The sequence below is a fragment of the Lontra canadensis genome, unplaced genomic scaffold (genome assembly GCF_010015895.1).
Source record: "Lontra canadensis isolate GAN:19392208 unplaced genomic scaffold, GSC_riverotter_1.0 scaffold52, whole genome shotgun sequence".
Lineage (NCBI taxonomy): Eukaryota > Metazoa > Chordata > Mammalia > Carnivora > Mustelidae > Lontra > Lontra canadensis.
In genome coordinates this window covers 10,148,409-10,164,377 of record NW_022631046.1, presented here as the reverse complement: position 1 = coordinate 10,164,377, position 15,969 = coordinate 10,148,409, and the positions used below count along the sequence as shown (strand labels likewise).

At 36.1% G+C, this 15,969-nt stretch overlaps 1 protein-coding gene across 2 annotated transcripts in view; it reads left to right on the top strand.

Moving 5' to 3' along the window:
- NTN4 (netrin 4) overlaps nt 1-8,059 on the top strand; it is a 114,024-nt gene extending 105,965 nt beyond the window's left edge. For both annotated transcript variants that reach the window (XM_032874262.1, XM_032874264.1), the window contains exons 9-10: nt 1,038-1,208; nt 6,637-8,059. In XM_032874262.1, coding sequence (XP_032730153.1) covers nt 1,038-1,208; nt 6,637-6,773 — 308 coding nt within the window. In that variant the 3' untranslated portion in view covers nt 6,774-8,059. The remainder of the gene's footprint in view (nt 1-1,037; nt 1,209-6,636) is intronic.
- The last annotated feature ends 7,910 nt before the right edge of the window (nt 8,060-15,969 follow it).

The window sequence follows — 15,969 nt, the reverse complement described above, 5'->3', positions numbered from 1 at the left end:
TCTTAAAACTTGCTCCCTCAAACATAAAACAAGACTATATGAACTTTTAAGACCCATTAAAAGTCTAAAATTTGGTGATTCTATAAAAAAAAACTATTATCTGACAACCCTATTCTCAGGAATTGGGACCAACCAGTATAGGGTTCCCTCAATACACAGAATTTTCCATCAAGATATAGTTGAGAATGTAAGAACTCTTCTGACAATATAGAACACTACAACCAGTGTTCCTTAAGTGTACTTTCTTCCCCACCCCAAATTATTCCACTCCTTAATCCCCAGCCACATCCAATTCACAGATGGAAGAGCAGAGTATAATAGAATTGTGAGTTATAGAGAATACTGAAGCTCCGCCATCATGTGGAAAGACAGCCACCCTAACCCCAGTCAGCTTGCATTTTACATCCAGGGAAGGAGATTAAATAATCAATATTTAATTATTTAATCTCTTTAGAATATATAAAATATATTCTGGCAGTAACATTTTGTTTGTTCTTTGATGTAACTTAAATACACAATGAACCACAGAGTAAAATATAGTCAGAATCTAAATATAAAACATTCTACTTCCTATACACCTTCTTTCTATTTGGATTTGATAGCTAAATGTGTCTAAGACTATGTTTGAAGTAGGTAAATGTCTGATAATCTCTTAGCATAATGATATGGGAAACAGCGATTGAAAATGTCTAAGAAGGAAGAGTATAGTTAATATAGATAAATAAGGTGAAACCAATGGAAAAGTTAGTGAGCCTAATGATTTTTTTTCCTAATGATTTTTTATTTGAGATTTTTTAAAATTCCAGTATAGTTAACGTACAGTTTTATATTAGTTTTTGTTGTATAATACAGTGATTCAACAATCCTACATATTACTCAGTGCTCGTCAAGTTGAGCTTAATGATTTTTAAAGCAAATTTACATCATCATTAATTAACTTTTCCATTATATTCTGAGATGCGTACTTAAGTCATTCCAAGTTCAAAAAGCAATATGAAATTCTGTGCATTTTGACGTTATGAATTGTGTTGTTACAGTTTTAAAAATAAAGATTTTATCAGCTCACGACAAAGGATCTCATGCTGAGGTCAACGTGAAGATAAAAAAAGTCTTAAAATCTACGAAATTGAAAATTTTACGAGGAAAACGAACATTATATCCAGAATCATGGACTAACAGAGGTTGCACTTGTCCAATCCTCAATCCTGGTAAGCATTAGACTCTTCTTGCTTAATAAATACTTTGTCTCTGCTGATTTGCTCCTTGTCTTAACATTCACTAAACCACAACTGAAATAAACTTACCAAAAGTATCTCTCCTTTTCACCATCTGAATTCTGGGCAAAATCCAAATGGAATTCTTTGAACTGACATCAAAAAATTATTCTCTTCGGGCACCTGGGTGGCTCAGTGGGTTAAGCCGCTGCCTTCGGCTCAGGTCATGATCTCAGGGTCCTGGGATCGAGTCCCACATCGGGCTCTCTGCTCAGCAGGGAGCCTGTTTCCCTCTCTCTCTCTCTGCCTGCCTCTCCATCTACTTGTGATCTCTCTCTGTCAAATAAATAAATAAAATCTTAAAAAAAAAAAAAAAAAAATTATTCTCTTCCACATGTTCTATGAAAATAAAATATTTTAAAATCCAGCAGTATAGTATTTTCTGTCCTAAAAGAGAAGTCTCAGCTTGGGTCCAGGTGCCAGTAGCATAGAAAACACTTTCATAAATTTAGATACCACTAACACTTCACCTGAAAGCAAGGTCCTATTACAGTGCCCTGGGTAGAACTTGCTCCCAGGGGAAATTCAAATGCAAAATTCCATCTGTGCAAATAATATTGAATTCATTTTTTACAATTGCATGAGAAGCATCTGTGTCTCCTGGATAGAAAACAACTCTCAAATTCTCATCATCTTGTTTTTCATTAAACGATCATTCTGGCTTCAAATTAGAAACAGCAGAAATTAAAACAACAACAACAAACCATTGTAGAATCTTAAGAGAATCTTGAAATTAAGGGAATTTGCATCTTCAAATGTAATTATAGTGGAAAAGCCAGTGAGTTAGTGTGCAATTCTTACCTTTATACTCTAGAAGTACACTTTCATACTGTGTCATAAGCTGCTTATTTCTCTGTCTCCTTCATTAAATTTGAGGATTGGATTCAGATATTTGATCATAGCATCTCTAGGACTTACCACTAGTACCTAAATAATATCATAGTACCCAGATATTAAGTTCTATTAAAACAAACATATTTGGGGGGACACCTGAGTGGCTCAGTCCATTAAGCGTCTGCCTATGATCCTGGAGTCCAGAGACTGACCCCCCTGTGGAGCTCCCTGCTCAGTGGAGAGCCTGCTTCTCCCTCCGCCTCCCTCTTCCCCTGCTTGTGCTTGCATTTTCTTTCTCTCTGTCTCCCTCTCTCTCTGATAAATAAAGTCTTTAAAAAAACCATATTTTTAAAAATCCTCCGCATTTCCCACTTCATGTAGTTGCCATTTGTGTCTTAATTGCATTGCTAATACAGGTGCATAATTTATGTTTTGTATCTAATTCCTTTCAAATAAAAGTCCAGGGAACCCCAGTTATGTTCGTAAGAAGTCACTGTGGTCTTTGATTAATATCTGAAAGAGATAACTGAGTGACAAAGAAAAAAGCGAAATTATCAATGAAATATTCCCCCCAACCTAAATAATCTAAAATATAAAACTCTTGGATTTTTGACTGTTGACTAATCTCTTACATCCTTTTATATCATTTTAATATTTTTTAAATTCATTTAAATTTTCATAAGGAAAAGGAAACGATGTTTTAAATAATAAATGTTTCTGAAGAACAAATAAAGTAATCAGAATCTTAGATTTTGAACATAAGTAATGAAGATTCCTTAATTTAAGTTCTACTTCCCAATAATCTGTGTGTAGAGGCTCTTCCTATAAGCACTTTCTACTATCTTGAAAAAAGAAAAAATAATCTGCCCAGTTTTTAGTAAGACAGTGAAAAAAAAAGGAAAAGCTTTGAGCATCTGAGCCACCCTCCAGGATGTGAACTATATTTCTGCTAGAGTCAAAGAATCAACTGAGTTCATCACAATTGAAAACATAAGTGCAATTATTCAAAGAATCCTTAAAAACATGTTTACTCGCTTTGAAGAAAAGACGGGAACCTGCCAAAGCAAAACCAGACACTCTTTCATTTCACTTTGTTTTCCCATTTTTACAAGTTCAATAGCTAAGGCCAAAGAAAGCTGATAAGAAAATTCGGAAACCTTACACGCCAACTAGCTTCCTCTGCTACTTTTTGAACAGGAACAATCTAACTGGCAACCTGGAAATTCATTCATTCCTACATTCATACATACATTTATTCATTCATCAATCAATTTAGAATATCAAGACTAGCACTAAACTATTACATTTCCCTTTTCTATGGAAACAAACTTTATGCCCTTAAACATGTAGTAAAGTAGATGTCGAAAGCAAAAAAATAGGAAAGTAAAAAGAAAATGCTAGTAAGTGATACAACAGATAACATTGTTTTCCATGCTGATTTTTGGCATCATGCTGCTCCCTAATTAGTGGATTCACACAGTATCATTTCTATTAGCTCAATATATATTCACACTTTAAATTAGTGGCAAACTCCTATAGGATGTGTTCTTTTTATAGTTTCAAAGTAAATTCATTTAAAATACTAAACAATGAAGTTTCCTAAAAATTATTTGTTGTATTTTTATATGAGGATTTTATTACTTTAGTTATGCTATAAACAATATCAAGATCATTATATTTTAATTAGTCTATTAATTAAATATTGGGATTCTTTTTCATGTAGATGCTAAGGTTACTCTTCAAATAATTTAAATACCTTATGATCCATCTTACATTTGTGTTCTCCTTTGTTAATTAAAATCTCTACCATTATTTTCCCTTTTTTTCTTTTTTTTTTGAAAACACAATTATAGCTATTTCTTTTAATAATACTTTTAAAAACCCTCTCACTATAGAAGCTATACACATGTACATTATAAAAATTTAGAGGAAAATTTTAAACTTCACATTTCTTACCTACCGGGCTTCTCTCTGTTAATAGCTTATTGCAAATCCTTCAAGGCCTTTCTCTGTGCATGTATATATTGTACTTTCTAACCAAAATAAAATGATAGTATGTTCCATTCTGCAACCGACTTTATTTAGTTAGTGATCATTGCCTTCAATTATAGTTTATTTTCATATATCCTAATACTCAGACCATATTCCAATTTCCTAACTGGTCCCAAATGTCCTTTAGAACTGGTTTGTCCTTGTCAGTGTTCAATCCAGGATCACACATTAGATCTGGTTTTTAAGTCTCTCAAGTCTCTTTTATTCAAGCACAGTTCCTTTCTTAATTGTTGCCAAAGAAATGTTAGTGTTGAAGAATCCAGGCTAAGTGTTCTGTGGATTATTTTACCTCCTATATTTGTCTGGTCGGTTCCTCGTGGTGTCATTTAGCTTGTCCTTCTACGTCCTATGTTTCTTGTAATCTCTAAGGAAAATCTTGACAGATTCAAGATAAACATTTTGACTAGAATCCATTAGAGATACTGCTGGGTAGGTACTTCATGTTAAATCCTATCAGAAGACGGGTAGGACCTAGATAATCCACCATCAGCGTTTCTAAACTTGACCCTGGGGTTAGAGTGATGACAGTCTGATCCCTCCATTGGGCAGTTTTGTTTTTTCCTTTTGAGACTAAAAAATAACGAGTGTGGTGTTACTTGGTCATGATACAAACATCCGGTTTCCCACTGGCCATTGATTTAATGATGTTACCACCAACAGGTAATCCTTCCTAAATCAGTAATTTCATTAGAGCTTGAGAAACAATGTTTTCCTGATTCTCCTCATTTACTAGCTGACATTCTTCTGTAAGGGGACTTTCTTTTTCAAGCTGGGCTATAGGTTACCATTCAATATGTTTTCTATTGTAAAGGCAAGATAAAAGCTAAATTCTTTCCTTATAATTCCCAAAATGCTTACCTTTCAAAGTAAGGGATGATTTTAACAGTTGTTTCAAAAGATGACAGACTATTTTTTCTCTGAATTATTCTTTTTCAAGTATCATTTTGAAATTATGGACTTTTGTTGATTTGGTATGTTTCAATAGATACAATCATTATGTTCCTGGGTGCTCAAATTATCACAGCTTTAACAAGTTGTAACCCTTTCTTGCTAGCTCCCTTGCCCTTTTACAATGATCCCCATTAATCTTTGAGAGCTTCCTCGATTTTTAGCACGATAAGATGCCCCATGTATCTTCCTGTCCTGGACCTGCAATAGCATTTCTGCAAGAAGCCTTATTCTGTTTTGTTTTGTTTTTAGTGAGCTTTGTTTAATTAGAGACCACAATATGTCTATTATAGGTATTTCTTGGTATTGGGATGCCTTTTTCCAGGTCATTTCAGTGGATGAACAACAACAACAACAAAATATATATATATATATGTTTTATTTTTATTTTATTAATATATATTAATTTATATATATGCATATACAGCCATGAGTTTAAATTGATACTTTCAGTTTAATTTTAACATCTACTATTTTCTCTTAAGTTTTAAAGTATATGTCTCTTTATCTTGGAAAGTTTTCCTTTATAAACATAATTGCTTATTTGCTTATCCTATAATATTGAAGAAAATTGTTTCAAAATACCAATATTGATATTATAACAAACACCAACAGAAGGAGATTAATAGGTAATGAGACTGTCCTTTGATTATTCCGTACATTAGCCAAAAATTTTTATTTGGACCCTTAAAATGAATTTTGAGTTACAGAGATTTGGTGAAGTCTCATTTTTTTTTAATATGACAAACAAACATCCTGTATTCCAAAAACTCATTAACTTTCTATAGGATATATGTGTTACTTTGTATTATTCATAACTTTCTTCCAATATGTTTTCCCAAATGGCTGTTTCACTTTTATAAAATCGTCCTTAATATGCACTTCTACACATGGTGAGTTTCCAAGAAATACCACTTTATAGCAGTATGCTAAGTACCATAGAATCCTTACTTCTTTACCATAGAGAGTGGTACAGTAGAGAGTAAAAATTCTACAGCTCGACAGCCCTGAGCTTATGTCAGAGTGCTGCTATTCACTCGTAGACACTGAATAAGTTTTGAATCTTGCTGAGCCTTAGTTTACTTATTTGTGAAACAAGAAAACAGTAATACCTACTTCATAGGGTTATTTTCAAGATTAAATGAAATAATACAGGGGCACCTGTGTGGCTCAGTGGGTTAAAGCCTCTGCCTTCGGCTCAAGTCATGATCCCAGGGTCCTGGGATCAAGCCCCGCATGGGGCTCTCAGCTTGGCAGGGAGCCTGCTTCCCTCTCTCTCTCTCTCTGCCTGCCTCTCTGCCTACTTGTGATCTCTGTCAAATAAATAAATAAATAAATAAATCTTTTTTTTTTAAAGTAAATAAATGAAATAATACATGTAAGCCACTTAACACACTGTAAAAGTTTATCAAGAGCCAGCTGTCACTGCCTGTGACCCTATTTCAGTGCATATAAAGCCACTGAAGTCACATCTCTTCCCTTCCATAAATTATGATACTATATGGCCTCTAACTTTGTTCTCTTTTAGGTTTGGAGTACCTTGTGGCAGGACATGAAGATGTAAGAACAGGCAAACTAGTCGTGAATATGAAAAGTTTTGTCCAGCACTGGAAGCCGTCCCTTGGAAGAAAAGTTATGGATATTTTAAAAAGAGAGTGCAAGTAGCAACAAAGGTATAGAGCTGGTATAGCGCACATAATGGCACTTCTCTATGTATGCAACACAAACTTAATGGAAAGGAGACCTCAAAAACAAAACTGGAATTTTTAAAGTGCCAAAATATATAGAAATATTCCAGTGCATGGGCCTAGTCTAACCTGTCTCTTGGGGGGCCAGGTTTAAATACAGTTTGTTTCATAAAGACAAACGAAAAATCCTACACTGATACCTGCCTCTTATGGGACTGATTCTGTAATTCATAACTATTAAGGGTATTTTTAATAGCAGTATGATATTTAGCAGTAATCCATTAAAAGCAGTACATCTAACAAGGACTCCTTCCAGCTTCAGATATGTTACTTACATTTGTGCTACTTAAAGTAATCAAGGATATTTTGAGGACTCCCCAACCCTACTATCAAAAAAAAGGTTTTTCTTAAAAAAGAGCCTTTTGTGTGATGTGTATGAACTTTGGTCTGTGGAGTGTTAAATGGAACCTCCCCACATGTACATAGTATTTCCTTGTATAAAGCACTTTACTACCTACCACTTGTGTTGGGAAAGTTTGAAGATCATGGTGGACAGAAAGAAAAATAAAGGGCGAGTAAGAAAACCTACTGAAACAGAAACACTGCCACTATGTGTGGACAAAAGGAAGTTGTACGTTTTAGCTCTGAACACTTGGAAAAAACCTAAAAGGAGAACATGTTTGCATATGAAGTCTCAGCTTCAGGCTATAGGTTAGACTCCACAGATACCAGCCGTGATGAAAAATTTTTTAAAAAACAAGGTGAGACTTTAAAATAAGAGGAAGAAGAAATCTTAAGTGTAGCAATATGCTTGGATGAAGAGGAAATGGACTTTAAATTTTTAAAAGCTCATTTATTTGCAATGCACATGTATACACGGCAAAAATTATTGTAGACACAGAATTTGTGTTTATTTTTGTGTTTAGTATTTAAACCTGAATGTTGAAATAGCTTCCTCCTTATCTTTATTAACAGTATATGGCCATTGTATTTACTCATTTTTTTGACACAATGTATGTGATAGTTCACCAAATAACAGTTTTCCTTTTAGCCATCTTCTGTACCTGTGCACAACCACAATACATACAGTTTCTTCTGTACTTGAATATACAAAACAAAGCCACAGTGCCATAAGATTAACTTCACATACAGAACATATTTTTTTCCTGAGGTCCTGTGGACTTGCAAAATATATATATATATATATTGCTCTGTTAATTTTTTTATATTTCATATATGTAATAAAGGAATATGATTTCCTGATTTTTGTCTCATTTCCTGATCAACTCTGCTAAAGATTACTTTGTCTTAATGAGGGAACTCACACCTAAATCCTTAAATTAATAAAATCAAAGAAGGGCCTGGTATTTCTGCTCTTTTACTCTGGAGTGTGGCAATAGAGTGAAAGCTAATTCAGAGGGGATTAGTTTCTGTAGATTTTGGACATTAACTTTTATCAGATGCAGTGCATTTTAATACTACATTTACTTTTTAAAAAACAATGGGAAGTTCATCATTGAAAATACAGAAAACCAGGCACCTGGGTGCACAGTTGTTTAGACATCTGGCTCTTGGTTTTGGCCAGGTCATGATCTCAGGGTGGTGAGATCAAGCCCTACGTAGTGGGGACTCTGCTTGAGATTCTCTCCCTCTCCCTCTGCCCCACCCAATCTTAAAAAAAAAGAAAGAAAGAACAAAAGAAAGAAAAGGAAATGCAGAAAATTGTATCAGGAAAAAAAAATCCTGTGATGACAGCTGTTAGCATTGTAGCTCCTAGGCTGCTAGACTGCTTTCTGTGCATGTACAAACCTTCTACAGAACTGGAATTATACGATACATAGTCTTGTGAAATCTGCTTTTATAACCTGTAGCATATCTTATCTTTTCCTATCTCATACTGGTAGGTAGAATGCCATCTAGTAGGGTATCAATTACAAGCAACTTATCAAACATGTTGATAAGTATATTACATCAAGAAAAGTATTTTAGGGGCACCTGGGTGGCTCAGTGGGTTAAAGCCTCTGCCTTCCGCTCAGGTCATGATCCCAGAGTCCTGGAATCGAGCCCCACATCGGGCTCTCTGCTCAGAGGGAGACTGCTTCCTCCTCTCTCTCTGCCTGCTTCTCTGCCTACTTGTGATCTCTGTCAAATAAATAAATAAAATCTTTAAAAAAAAAAAAGAAAAGTATTTTAAATACATCAAATATAGGATTTTCTTAAGTTGCAGAATTGCCAAGGAGCCTTGTTTCCCATTTCAATTTATTTAAAATAACGACTGCCCATTAAAAAGAATACACTGTCGGGGCGCCTGGGTGGCTCAGTGGGTTAGAGCCTCTGCCTTCGGCTCAGGTCATGATCCCAGAGTCCTGGGATCGAGCCCCACATCGGGCTCTCTGCTCAGCAGGGAGCCTGCTTCCTCCTCTCTCTCTCTCTCTGCCTGCCTCTCTGCCTACTTGTGATCTCTGTCAAATAAATAAATAAATAAATAAATAATCTTTAATTTAAAAAAAGAATACACTGTCTATTTTTTAAGAATAGAAAAATATACAGAATATATTAAGGTTTAAAAATTGCAGAATAATATAAACAGTGATCTGTAAGCCCTGAAAGACAGACAAATCATAGTAGTATTTACCCCTAGAAGGGAAACAGGGAGGGAGATTTTCATTTTTTATTTTTCATTGTTCATATACTACACATGTAATTTGTTTTTTAACAATTAAAATTTAATTAGTTTGTAAAGTCTGTTCGAGCAAAGTTATAACTAAAAGTTTAATTTTAACAAGTTTTCCAAATTATTGGGTCCTTATATGTCTTCCCATTCCTTTTTAACTGGAATCTTTTTCCTTCTCTTTCAACACCTTCTCTGGCATCATTAAAAAAAAAAAAATCATTATTATAACTGTTTCTTAATATCTTATTCTTAAATCACCTGCAACCCTTCAAATGCAGTTTTAATTCCTTATGAGCATCATTTGGCTTCCAAAGTAGAAAAAGAAAAGAAGCCCTGAGTTCCTCACGCATCAAAGTATGAGCAAGCCACCTCAAGGTCTGATTCCCATTCCATTATTTCATTGTTCTGCCACACTTTCTCTTCCTTGGCGTCTTTCAAAATAACCATCACAGTACCAAGGCAACAGAGTCAAAGAAAATTTCCATCTATGGCTTCACCTCCTTCAAGAGCTACTAGGAAAGTCTCTGCCCCCAGAGCATTTTTCCCAGTACCAGTGGGCTTTATTAGTCACAGATCAGTTGCATAATGTCCACATACCTATCCGTATAATTTGCTTAAGGTCAACTAAGTCTACGCCCTCTTATTACATCACTTTCCCCATAGAGGAATTCTACTAATATTTAGTATGTGATGTAATGGAAATTCTCAATAATAGGATAATCTTTTAATAGTGTCCACCAAATGAGGTCAAATCTGTAGGGATGTGACCACAAGTCCAAAAAGCAGTGTCCTTCTGGCTATACTAAACAGAGAGCAAGGCTCATTATGGGTAAACATAGTTCTTTGGGATACTCTGGGTTCTTGCAGAACAAATCCTTTTCTAAAGGATCAGAGACTTATTATCAACACTGAAGGGTGGGAAAGGGGTCCTTGAAAATTCCTTGTGCGGGCTGTCCTGTGACCACTCCCCTGGGATGCCTGAGAACAAGGAGCGTGAGCACTGCCTGGGTATTGAGTTTTGTCAGAGGCCCCAGGACTGAATTGCTTTTGTGTTCATTGTTTCAATGATAAGCAGTTCCCTAACCTAATATCAAAGAGCCAAAGTTACTCATGACTTACTTCCCACAGTTTGGAAGGAAAATATTTATGAACAACCTCCTCAATTTTGCAAGGGAGATTGATATGATAAAAATGGGATGGAAGTAAAGGGGTGTGCCTTGCATGACTGATGTTATTTTAAGTCTCTCAGAGAATGATTTGTCTGAGAATACTTCTTGAAAAATGATGCCCTTTACTTTGCTTTCCTACACTTTTGTCACAGAGATTTAAACATTTGTCTATTTTTTTGAGCGTTACTGGCTGTGTTTGAGACCTACAATATTTTAAATGATAAATTCCCGGATTTATTATTAGTGAATTCACATATGCTAAATAACAAAAAAAAGTAGAATGTCATGAGAAAGAAAGATGCACTGGACCAAATAGATATTTCCAGAATTGAGATGCATGTTCTGTTAAGGGAGGGTTTTCATACATGCTGAATACATCTCCGGTTTTTTTTTAATATATAATCACATTGCTAGATTAGCAATGAATTAACTCATAAATCAAAAAATATCCCAAGATTTACTAGAAATGATCAAATCATAGTGCACTTAACTGAATAAAGGGGTAAACAGTAGCCAGACAGGGAACCTTGCTTCCAAGAAAGAAAAACAACCACCATGCAAATTCTCACAGTATGAGCAAACTGGTCTGCCCAGAAATTCCACAGACACCTTTTTCCCTATCAGGATACCACCAAGAATTTCAAGCTTAGCAAATAAAAAATATCACAGATTACAACACCAACAGCAATTGATAATTGAGAGTTTACTTCAAGGTAGGTATTTTTCTAAGTGCTTTCTGTGTGTTATTCTCATTTGATCCTCCTAAGCACCTCCTAAGCACCTGTTATTTCTTTTTCCCAAATAAGGAAACTGAGGCATGGGGAGACTAACTAAATTGTCCATGGACACTCAGCTTATAGTTGTGGAGCCTGGATCTGAACCAAAGAATTCTACTGCCCAGAGTTCATATTTCCACCACTAAAAAGGGATTCTGGCCTTTAGAAAGGAATTCATGGGAGGTGATACCAACTGCACCATTTTCCTCATTAACTGTTTCTTTGAGATTGTAGTAGAAGGAAGAACACTGAAAGTCAGCATCTCTCCCAGTTCTCCTTCTCCATACTCTAGCTTGTAATGTATCCCATTAATCTACTCTGCAATAACATAATTTTCTTCTTTCTTATTTTTACATTGCCATTAGGACATACTGCTTCCTATAGTTTATACCAAGATGAACTAGTAAGAGTCCATGTTTTTACCTTTGCTGTTCTCCTCTTGGTCTGGCATTCTGAGATCTATTTAGGCATAGGGTCTGCTTGTGCACTTATCAATACCAATGCTGAGTAAGCTGCTGTGAAATTCAATAGCATTCCAAGTCAATTCTCTCAGCTCTGACTTTTGCTGTGTGGAGAAATTCTCCTTAAAAGATGAATGAGAAGAATCTACACCAAAGAGAGATGAGGAAACAGAAAAAAATAGAGAATGTAGGCACTCTTGTCAACTAAGGAGAGAGCAAAGGGTGGGACACGAGGAATAAAGATATGAGAGAATAGGGGCATGTGACTGGCTTAGTTGGTGGAGCGTAGGACACTTGATCTTGGGGTTGTGGGTTCAAGTCCTAAACTGGGTGTAGAGATTACTTAAAAATAAGATCATCTTAAAAATATATTTTAAAATATGTAAGAATAAAGGGAAGCAACACCTGGGACAGGAACCAGGGAGTCTTTTCTAGTAACAATATCCAAAATATTTCAAAGTAGAACATACTACGTTAACCAATTCTTCCATTGCTAGCTACCATGATTTATGCGAGATAGTTCTGAATATTTATTACAAAATTTTTCCATCCAAGTCTCTTGCGGTTAGTTATGCTTGAGGAGACAGAAAAGCAAAAGATGATAAAGCAACAGAGAAACCTTAGGTAATTACAATTAGGAAATTAGGAAACCAACTACTTTTATCACATATTGAAACAGAATTTTAAGTTTATCTTTTACAAAGTAGTCCACAAAATATTTAATGGCAGTAAGCATTGCCTAGGGGTCTTTTTCAATACACATACTCATAATAATGGCTACCACTTTCGCCCTTATTAGGTGTCAGGTGTTGTGCTAAACTTCACTTATCTCCTCAGACCTCACTCAATAACCTTGCAGAGCCACTATTATCATTATGGGGACACTGAGAACTAGAGGATTAAACAGCTTGTCCAAGGTCATGAAATAAGCAGCAAAGCTAGCATGTGAACTTTAATTGTCCACCTCTATGATCTACTAATGCCTCTCAACTGATAATTCCCAAATAATGTTCATAAAAAGCAGCAGACATGTTTGTTAGAAAGTAGAGTCCCAGGCCCCTACCTCAGAACATCTTTTTGAGAAGGTCTTGTTGGGGACGAGGGATGGACAATTTAATAAGTACCAGAAACACTGCTCTCAACACTTTTACAGAATAGTCTCAACAAAGTCATAGAATTAATCATTAGTTCTAGTTCTACAATCGTAACTCCCTCTGGTCATAAATCTACTTGGCCTTCATCACAATGTTATTTTATGAATAAGGGAATCATTAGTCTTATTATGGTTACCCAAGAACTAAGATGGTAGAAAGGGGGAATTGAAAGGAGATCCCTCTAGCTATTATGTGCCCTACTTCCTAACCTGGTCTTAAACAGAATTGTGAAACATGGAAACGTGTCTTTGCTACCTTAGCTCCTCAATCTACTTTGGGGAATTTCCTCCCCAGGGCCCACTGGCTTCATACTGCTCAGAGTATACAAGAAGATCCTACACAAGATTTTAATTCCCAATTTCCCTCCAGCCTTAAACAGTGTACTGATTTGTCAAGATGCTACCCTTAACCAAGAGACTGAAAGATTCAGAAGATAGAATCATTCTAATGAGATACTTTCTCATTTTCCCACTTCCCTCTTTCTCTCTAACACAATGCTTTATTGACCCAAATAAACCATGCGTGTCTGCAGAATATTTTTAATGGGAGATTCTTATCATGGGAATTTCAGGCACTGATGGCAGGCGGGTGGAAGAGTTATTTTTGGTCAGATGTGCCTTTCAATGCCTCATAAATCAGGCTGCTTAGGCAGCTTCCTAATTTCCATTTAGGCAGTGCCAGTCCTGCTGACACACTCGATTGTACCCCAGGCAGAGGTTTAAGAATTAAGGAGAAAGGTAAATAAGGAGTGACATTGGGAAAGGAAAACATGGGGGACCGCCTAACTTACCCTCTCTCAGAAATGAGGAGTCAAGCCACAAATAAAATAATAAACCACAAAGACTTCACATTTTTCATTCCCATTCCTGTAAACAGGAAATAAAAGCCAAGATTATCCTTTCCTTAATAGGTATGGAGAGAAAAAATCAAGGAAATGTACACAACTTGCATCATAGCACACAGAATTCCTTAACCTCAAAAACACTCACGTTACGTAGCACTCCGACCTCTTATGCATGGAGACTTGCCCAGCAGTGACCTTCAGCAACCTAGAGAGCTTTTTATAACATTTGAGAATGCACAACTGGATATTTTTATCAGCATGTGCTCTGCCTTTGATAAATGTTATACCAAGCAGTTTGAAGCAAAAAGACAATGAATACATTTTTTAATGTAGTATCTACAAGAACACTTAATAAGCAACCTCCAAAATTGCACAGGTTTCACCAATGTCTCAAGAGAACTAAGTTTAGAAAACACCGCCCCAAGTTTTCACTTGCCCCCAAATGTCATCTAGTAGGATTAGGTAAAAGCTATTTGAGAAGTGATGGTTAAAGCCTCCTATTATCCATAGCTGATTTTTCAGGGTTCCAATTAAGTATCTTTCTGAAATGTGTTTTCCTTTTTTAAACAGAAAATAAAATAGTTCATGTGTAAAAAAAGAAAGAAAGAAAGAAAAAGTAAATACCCTACAACATGAAGAGTTCCTTATATTCTGTTTTTATGACAATAAGTAGAAACATGCCTGTGTTATTCACCCACTGAATAGGCAGTTTGTTATGTAAATTCCTTACTAGAGCAACATGATTTATGGAAGGATAGGGATAGAACCAACATTTTCAGAGTGCCCTACACCATCACAATCTTCATCTCAATTAATCCTCAGAACAACCTTTTGAAGTCGGTGTTATTATCTCATTTTACAGATGCGGAATATGACGTTAAGAAGAGTAAAGTAACTTGCCCAGGGCCAGTAACTAGCCAGTAACTAGCATAGTCAAGTATTCAAAACAAGTATAGACTTCAAAACTAGCATAGACAAGTATTCAAAATTTGTCTTATTCCAAATCCTGTGCCCCTTCAACAGCATAACAGTTTTTAAAATTCTCAGTTTCTTTCCCAGCATCATTTGTTGGACTCTAGTTCTTCATTTATTGATTTAATAATTAAATTTATGTATTTCTTGGGGGCACCTGGGTGGCTCAGTTTGTTAAGCAACTGCCTCCAGCTCAGTTCATGAACTCAGGGTTCCAGGATCAAATCCTGCATTGGGCTCCCTGCTCAGCAAGGAGTCTGCTTCTCCCTCTGATCCACCCCCCCATCATGCTCTCTCTCTCATTTTCTCTCTCTCAAATAAATAAACGAAAATCTTTAAAAACAAACAAACAAATACGTAAATAATTCTGGTATTTCTCATGACCTTTCTATGCAGTACACACCGTTCTGGGCCCTGGGGATATAGCAGTGAACAAAACAAAATCCTTCCTCTCATAGAGCTCACATTCTAGTGGGGGACGACCCCCAGAAGCGAGGTATAATAATCCCTCCTCTCTATACACATTCTCAGGCTTATTTATCAAGCACTCACTGCCCTGATTTACGAGAAATACTCTTTCTCCATCACTGAGGGAAAATTCAATGCCATAGACCCCCCCATCCTGATTGTATTGAATGTTGCTTTCCCCCAGATGAACTGAAAGCAAAAAACGACTAAATTCTTCCGAGTGAAAAGCTGTTATAATTGGATAATGACCACAAAGCAGGCTTTTTTTTTTTTCTGAGTTACACTAAGCGGCTGGAGGAAAGTAGAAGAATTCTTCTGCCCACCGCCCATTATGGAGCTGACAAGGTCCTGCTCTGGGCCATGCTCCTTAATTTTCCCACTGGCTTTAAACATTTACAACAGCTCTAACACCTATGCGTGAGAAACACAGGGATCCCCAAGTGCCCAAGCCCTGGTGCACTGGCCAGCTTTGCTCCCCAAAAGCCTGCTGGAGACTCATCTACTTGAACCAGGGCAGCCCGGGAAGATTCACTTGCTTCTGTGAGAAATAACAGTCACCGTAATAGAAAAAGAAATTCTAGGCATTCTTTCAAGCTGTTGGGAAGTTCCAGTACATTCCAGTTGTAAAAGAATTCAAGTCCCTCCACTCATGTCA